Source organism: Genypterus blacodes, unplaced genomic scaffold (genome assembly GCF_046128005.1).
Source record: "Genypterus blacodes isolate CSIRO-AG114 ecotype Tasmania unplaced genomic scaffold, CSIRO-AGI_Gbla_v1 ptg000471l_1, whole genome shotgun sequence".
NCBI classification, from domain to species: domain Eukaryota; kingdom Metazoa; phylum Chordata; class Actinopteri; order Ophidiiformes; family Ophidiidae; genus Genypterus; species Genypterus blacodes.
The window spans coordinates 1-7,500 of NW_027467237.1; the positions used below are offsets into that span (position 1 = coordinate 1).

At 50.6% G+C, this 7,500-nt stretch overlaps 2 protein-coding genes across 2 annotated transcripts in view; both read left to right on the plus strand.

Moving 5' to 3' along the window:
• Window positions 1–187: 187 nt before the first annotated feature.
• Window positions 188–1,261, plus strand: LOC142990142 (myosin light chain 1, cardiac muscle-like; the record flags this gene model as incomplete). Its single annotated transcript, XM_076139881.1, has 5 exons — window positions 188–261; window positions 347–446; window positions 525–602; window positions 723–759; window positions 1,069–1,261. Coding segments are annotated over 4 exons (281 nt in total), but the record flags the coding sequence as incomplete, so codon positions are not given.
• The window catches only part of LOC142990140 (keratin, type I cytoskeletal 19-like), a 7,386-nt gene continuing 966 nt past the window's right edge, over window positions 1,081–7,500 (plus strand). The window contains exons 1-7 of the mRNA XM_076139879.1: window positions 1,081–1,168; window positions 1,688–1,818; window positions 5,277–5,930; window positions 6,054–6,136; window positions 6,828–6,984; window positions 7,065–7,226; window positions 7,367–7,492. Of these exons, the coding sequence (XP_075995994.1) occupies window positions 5,409–5,930; window positions 6,054–6,136; window positions 6,828–6,984; window positions 7,065–7,226; window positions 7,367–7,492 (1,050 nt within the window). The 5' untranslated portion in view covers window positions 1,081–1,168; window positions 1,688–1,818; window positions 5,277–5,408. The remainder of the gene's footprint in view (window positions 1,169–1,687; window positions 1,819–5,276; window positions 5,931–6,053; window positions 6,137–6,827; window positions 6,985–7,064; window positions 7,227–7,366; window positions 7,493–7,500) is intronic.

Here is a 7,500-nt window from a genome sequence, read left to right on the forward strand (position 1 = left end):
CACACACACACACAGGCACACACACACACACGCATGTACACTCTATTCTGGCTGTTTCCTTGGATACATTAAGGACAATTTTTGTAAACAACAAACAGAACCTGTGAAGATGAAGTGAGAGTTGTGAGCATAAAGAAGATGAAGTGTTCTGTTGTGTTGTGTTGTGTTGTGTTCTGGCCTCACACAGACATGGACAGTAAGCTGGTGGACTTTGAGACGTTTCTGCCGATGCTGCAGCATGTGGCTCAATCCAAAGAAAAGGTACCATCACACAGACCAGGGGTCAAAGGTCAGAGCTCAGTTCCTATGTCTCACAACCTGTGTGTGTGTGTTTGTGTGTGAACAGGGGACACATGATGATTTTGTGGAGGGTCTCCGGGTTTTCGATAAGGAGGGGAACGGCACTGTGATGGGGGCGGAGCTACGACACGTCCTGGTCACGCTGGGTACAGACATCTCAATTTCCTTTTGTTTTGCACATGTTAGCATTGTTAGCATGCTGAGTCAGAGCGTGTTTCCTGTAGGAGAGAGGATGACGGAGGCCGAGGTGGACCGGCTGCTGGCTGGACAGGAAGATGCCAACGGATGCATCAACTATGAAGGTAAATCATCAAGCTACAGCTGATCTGGAAAAGGTGGCCCTGAACAAGCCCCCCCCCCCCCCCCCCTACACACACACACACACACACTCACACACTCTAGTGTCTTTTTGTCTCTTTCAGCCTTTGTCAAACACATCATGGCCAGCTGAAGCTAATGGTGAGTTCATGCGTGCTTCATGACGTCTCATCCAAACATTGTTGTCAAGAATAGTTTCCTTTTAGTCCACATGTAGGCGCTGTGGTGGAGCACAACATTCACTCTTTGTCTTTGGACCTTATATGAAGTGAGCATCAAAGGTCACAAACAAAACAAAACCACGTTTGAAGAGCCCAGACCAAAGCTTGGAGCTAATGCTTAAGATGCTATATGAAGTCCAAGGAGGAAGACGTCACAGCCCCACCACAGCGCCCTCTTGTGTGCGTTACCTGATCCTGTCTGCGTCTCTTTGTTCTGTTTGTCTCTCAGGTCCGACTTGAAGGAAAAACCTGCTCCCTTCGTTTTCCTCCTTCTGTCCATTATTGGACCGGAATTCTGTCCAGAAATGAACGACTGCATCTGAATAAATGTGTGAACCCTCTGAGACGATCTGTTTACTCTTCACTCTCATTCTTTACTTTATTGTTTCTACAGTTTTCATGTGATGTGTTTGATCTGTGAGTGTTCCTGCCTGACCTTTGACCTCAACTCCGGGTTCTATAATGATCGCTCTTATTTGCAAATTGACTTAGTTTAATCTGATGTTATATTCTATAAACTCTTTAGTTCAACTTTTTATTATACAGAGACAGACTGAGAGAGAGACAGACTGAGAGAGAGACAGACGGACTGACTGAGAGACAGACAGACAGACAGACTGACTGAGAGAGAGACAGACAGACTGACTGAGAGACAGACAGACAGACTGACTGAGAGAGAGACAGACAGACAGACAGACAGACTGACTGAGAGAGAGACAGACAGACAGACTGACTGAGAGAGACGGACAGACTGACTGAGAGAGAGACAGAGAGACAGACTGAGAGAGAGACTGACTGACTGACTGACTGAGAGACAGACTGACTGAAAAAAAATTCTTCTTCCTCAGGACTTTGTGGGCGGAGGTGTAGTGAGTGACGTCCTTCACAGAGCAGGACAGGGCCAGGGTCTCAGGACAGCTGGGACATATGGGACAAAGAAGGTGGCAGTCTGTCTCGGCCTGGGGACCTTGAACCCTAGGTGGGTCCACTTCCAGCCAGCAGGTGGGGCCAGTCTCTGGCAGAGACTGCAGCATGTAGTCGCACTCATGAGAGACATTTTGTGAATCAAACCTTCGGCTTGTTTGAATTTTGTTCTCCGCTCAACAAGTTCATTTGTTTCTGCATTTGTTTCTTTGCCGGTTGTAGCTTGTAGGGCTGCTAACTACTTAGTCAGACAGACAGTAGAAGGCTGCAGCTGAACTACTGTCAATCACTAGTAGCTTGTAGCTTGTAGCTCTGGCTGCTGGGTCAGAGGAGCTGGAACGCACCGGTTAACCCTGGCCGCCTTCCTCAGAGGGAACATTTCCCTGTCTCCAGCGGTAATGAGAGCTGTCTGTCTGCTCGACGCGTCGCTGCAGGTCGGGCAAATTGCTGCTGGAGACGAGCCCATAACCTTTAAATCACCTTCTTCATCATCATCATCCTCATCCTCATCTGACAGCTCACACCTGTCAACGTGAAACAATGCTTCTTAGAAATGATGGACAGATGCTTCCTGTATCAACTGTGAGAGAGACACAGGTAGAGAGAGAGAGAGAGAGTGAGAGAGAGAGACAGGCAGGGAGGGAGAGAGAGACAGAGAGAGAGGGACAGGCAGGTAGGGAGAGAGAGGGAGACATGCAAGGCAAGGCAATTTTATTCATATAGCACATTTCAGCAGTGAGGCAATTCAAAGTGTTTTACAATAAAATAAAAGCATCAGAAAAAGAAAAGGACAGGTCAGATACAAGAAAAACAGAGAAATATAAAGAAAATTAAAACTAAAAATGACATTTGAGTACAGTTGAAAGCAAAAATGTAAATAAAAAAAAAAAAAATAAAATAGTTTCCCCCGTAGCTGTTTTAGTTTGATTGATGCCTCCTCTACCTGTCCTCCAACTATGGAGTTCCCCGAACGCCCCGGGCTCTTTTTTAACGCAGGCAGAGAGAGGGAGAGAGAGTGAGACAGGCAGGTAGGGAGAGAGAGAGAGAGAGAGAGAGAGAGAGAGAGAGAGAGAGAGCAAGAGAGAGAGAGAGAGGGAGAGAGACCCCAAGGTCTAGTCCACCCCTCATCTCCCACTCGTCTCCTCGTTGGTCTTTACTCATTAAGTGAACTAAACAATCGTTTGGCCCGAGGAGAAGGAGCGCAGCATCAGGGCGCCATTATAAACCTGTGTGTCTGTCTGTCTGTAGGTGTGTGTGTGTGTGTGTGCATGTGTGCATGTGTGTGTGTGCGTGTGTGTGTGTGTGTGTGTGCGTGCGTGCGTGCGTGCGTGTGTACGTGTGTGTGTGCGCGCGTGCATGCATGTGTGCGCGTGTGTGTGTGTGCGTGTGTGTGTGTGCGTGCGTGTGTGTGCGTGCGTGTGTGTGCCTGACGCCTCAGTGTGTGCCTGTCCTCTGTCCTCGTCCCCCCCAAGGTGCTGCCCACCTCCAACATGGCCGCCGCTTGTCTGAACTCGTCCTTTCATGTTTCTGTTCACTCAGCTTCATGCTCTTCCTCTTCCTCTTCTTCTTCCTCTTGTTCTTTGCTTGTGTTGTATCTAAATCTAACTTTGGATAAAAGCGTAAATATAAATGCATGTGTGTGTGTGTGTGTGTGTGTGTGTGTGTGTGTGTGTGTGCCTCTGTGGTCCCGTGTAAAGGCAGGAACACGTATGTGAAGACAAGCAGCCTCTGATGAGAACAAATCACAGTGCAGAGCAGAGGTTTATTCTGTGTAATCCCTTAATTCCTGTTTGTCTAAATGTGCGGTTGTGTGCAATACAGTGACAGCTCATCACTCAGCTCGCTGTCACCGCTGATCCTCCTGAGCAGGACCAACAAGTCCTTCTGCAAACAGGAAGAGGTCACAGTGAGGCCGTCACTCAGCACACACACACTCACATGAAGAGCCTCATTCCAACACGTGAAGGGCTGAGGAGCGAAGGGGTGAGGAGTGAAGGAGTGAAGGGCTGAGGAGTGAGGAGTGAAGGCCTGAGGAGTGAGGAGTGAAGGAGTGAAGGGCTGAGGAGTGAAGGGCTGAGGAGTGAGGAGTGAAGGAGTGAAGGGCTGAGGAGTGAAGGAGTAAAGGGCAGTGAGGAGTGAAGGAGTGAAGAGCTGAGGAGTGAGGAGTGAAGGAGTGAAGGGCTGAGGAGTGAAGGAGTGAGGAGTGAGGAGTGAGGAGTGAAGGGCTGAGGAGTGAGGGGTAAGGAGCGAGGAGTGAGGAGTAAAGGAGTGAAGGGGTGAAGGGGTGAAGGGGTGAAGGGGTGAGGAGTGAATGACTAAAGGGGTGAAGGAGTGAATGGGTAAGGTGTGAAGGGAGTGAAGGGGTGAAGGGGTGAGGAGTGAAGGAGTGAAGGAGTGAAGGGGTGAGGAGTGAATGTGTGAATGAGTGAGGAGTGAAGGGTGAGGAGTGAAGGGGTGAAGGAGTGAAGGAGTGAAGGAGTGAAGGGGTGAAGGGGTGAAGGGGTGAGGAGTGAAGGGGTGAAGGAGTGAAGGGGTGAGGAGTGAAGGAGTTAAGGGGTGAAGGGGTGAGGCGTGAAGGAGTGAAGGGGTGAGGAGTTAAGTTAAGTGAAGGAGTGAAGGAGTGAAGGAGTGAAGGAGTGAAGGTGTGAGGAGTTAAGTTAAGTGAAGGAGTGAAGGAGTGAAGGAGTGAAGGAGTGAAGGTGTGAGGAGTTAAGTTAAGTAAAGGAGTGAAGGAGTGAAGGAGTGAAGGAGTGAAGGAGTGAAGGAGTGAAGGGTCTCAGCTCCCATAAACTCCGTCTCTTCTGCACGTGGCTGTTTTGTCACATAGAGGAACATTATAGAGGAATGTTATAGAGGAAAATTCTAGACTTTACTCTTCATGTCGTTTCCATGATCCATCACGCCTTCACACCTCAGGGGGCGTTGGGAGAAGCTAAGTGCTGCGTTAGCGTGTTGGTAGCTGTTGCGAGTTTCTCAGCATTATGTAAGTGTAGCTGCCTCAGCACGCTCGCCTACAGTACAAAGGTCGAAGCTTCTCTACCTGTCAATCACCCTGCCAGGAATGTGGGCGTGGACTTAATTAGATGATAGGAGAGGGCATGAAAAAAAGTGTCAGCCAGTAAAATGGCTCCTCCTCTGTAATCGCACTGAAGCTGCAGAAGCTAGCAGGTCCATTAGCACGCCATCAAGTCCATGTAACACAAGAGACGCACAGCTGACACGCCCCCCACGCAGGCCCACATCAGAGTGGAGTCATGGAGACAGGATGGAGCCTGGGAGCTACAGGTTTCCCTTTATTGAGCCATGTTGCACCCTAACCCTTTGGCTTGCTCATGGGCTCTGGGTAGTGACTGTCTAAAGTGCGTCTGGACTCAAACCAACGAGCACCTAAAGGCTGCCAAAATTTGCATGAACTGAGCGTGCTGCTTCATGGAGAAGGTTGCATTCCTGAGAAGCTCTAAAGGTCTCCAAATGTTTCTAAATGTCATCCCTGTTTTTTCCGGTGTTTTCCAGGTGAGGCTTCCCTTTCATCACTGTGTGGGCTAATCGTCACCAAAGGTCTCACAGAGCCTGAAGGAGCTGACATTTCCACACCCTCCATAAACAAAGACAGTTTGTTGCTTCCTTTGTGGTCGCTGCTGATGAATGACGGCTCCTCCACGCTTTAAAAGGAGCCCATCGTCTGACAGCTCCTCACTCCTCTGTGTCTCTGCAGCACAAACACAAAGCTCCATCATGACCTCCAGCTTCTCCTTGCGCTCCTCAGTGAGGACCTCCGCAGTCGGCGGCTCCTCTGGCTCCCTGATGGGTGCGGGCGGAGGACACCTGATGGCCAGGAGGGCAGGTAGCGTGTACGGCGGGGCGGGCGGCTGCGGCGTCCAGATCTCCTCCTCCGGCCTCGGCAGAGGCTACTCCTCTTCCTCCTCCTACTCCTCCTCCATGGGCTGCGGCGTATCCGGCATGGACAGCAGCCTCACCTGCAACGAGAAGTTCACCATGCAGAACCTGAACGACCGCCTGGCCACATACCTGGTGAAGGTGCGTTCACTGGAGAAGGCCAACGGAGAGCTGGAGCTGAAGATCAGGCAGTTTGTGGAGAGCAGGGTCGGCCCGGCAACCAGAGACTACAGCGCCTTCTTCATCATCATCGCTGACATCACCACCAAGGTGAGGGGGACGTCCTCACACACACACACACACACACACACACACACACACACACTGTAAACATGCTGTAAACTGTGCACATGTATGATGTGATTGAATACTTTCAAACTCCTCTGTCTCCAGATTCATGAGGCCATGCGTGTCAACGGCTCCGTCCACCTGAGCATCGACAACGCCAGACTGGCTGCAGACGACTTCAAGCTAAAGTGAGACAGGAGACAGGAGACAGGAGACAGGAGTGAAAACATGAATGATGTCATTCAGTATGTTAGTGTTGTCACTCCTGCTGCAGCAGCACTACTATTTATATTAGTTAGAGTAGTTGAAGTTTCAGGTCAAAGAAATTTCAGGTTTATTGATCACAGATCACTGATACAGGTGTGTGTGTGTGTGTGTGTGTGTGTGTGTGTGTGTGTGTGTGTGTGTGTTTGTGTGTGTGTGTGTGTGCTTGTGTGCGTGTCGTTTGATATAGATTTGATCACAATTTATTACTGCTAAAACTTGTTTCTCCTCCTCTCCTCTCCTCCTCTCCTCTACTCTCCTCTCCTCTCCTCTCCTCTCCTCTCCTCTCCTTTCCTTTCCTCTCCTCTCCTCTCCTCCCCTCCTTTCCTCTCCTCTCCTCTCCTTTCCTCTCCTCTCCTCCTCTCCTCTCCTCTCCTCTCCTCTCCTCTCCTCTCCTCCTCTCCTTTCCTCTCCTCTCCTCTCCTCTCCTCTCCTCTCCTCCTCTCCTCCCCTCTCCTCTCCTCCTCTCCTCTCCTCTCCTCTCCTCCTCTCCTCTCCTCTACTCTCCTCTCCTCTCCTCTCCTCTCCTCTCCTCTCCTCTCCTCTCCTTTCCTTTCCTTTCCTCTCCTCTCCTCTCCTCTCCTCTCCTCTCCTCCTCTCCTCCTCCTCCTGCAGGTTTGAGTCTGAGCTGTGTCTGCGTCAGACGGTGGAGGCGGACATGTCTGGGTTGAAGCGGGTGGTGGACGAGCTGATCCTGGCTAAGTCGGACCTGAGCATGCAGATTGATGTTCTGAAGGAGGAGCTGGTGTTCCTCAAGAAGAACCACGAGGAGGTCAGAACCCAACAACAAACTCCTCATGTCAGCGTTGTTGTTTGTTGTGTTGTGGTTGTTGATTGTAGTCGTTGTTGCAGGAGATGTTGTCCATCAGGGCCAGCATGAGCGGACAGATCAACGTGGAGGTGGACGCTGCTACTGGACAAGACCTCAGCAGGACCATCGATGAGATCAGGGCCTACTACGAGTCCCTCACTGACAAGAACCGCAGGGACCTGGAGGCCTGGTACAAGTCCAAGGTGACGCACACACACACACATGTCTGACACACACCCGAACTCCACCCACACACACCCGTCTGACAACACTTCACCAACGTCTGTGTGTGTGTGTGTGTGTGTGTGTGTGTGTGTGTGTGTGTGTGTGTGTGTGTGTGTAGACTGAGGTTCTGAATAAGGAAGTGGTCATCCAGACGACCACCCTGCAGACGTCCAGGACAGAGGTCACAGAGGTTAAGCGTACGGTTCAGGCTCTGGAGATCGAGCTGCAGTCCATGTTTGGCATGGTGAGTCG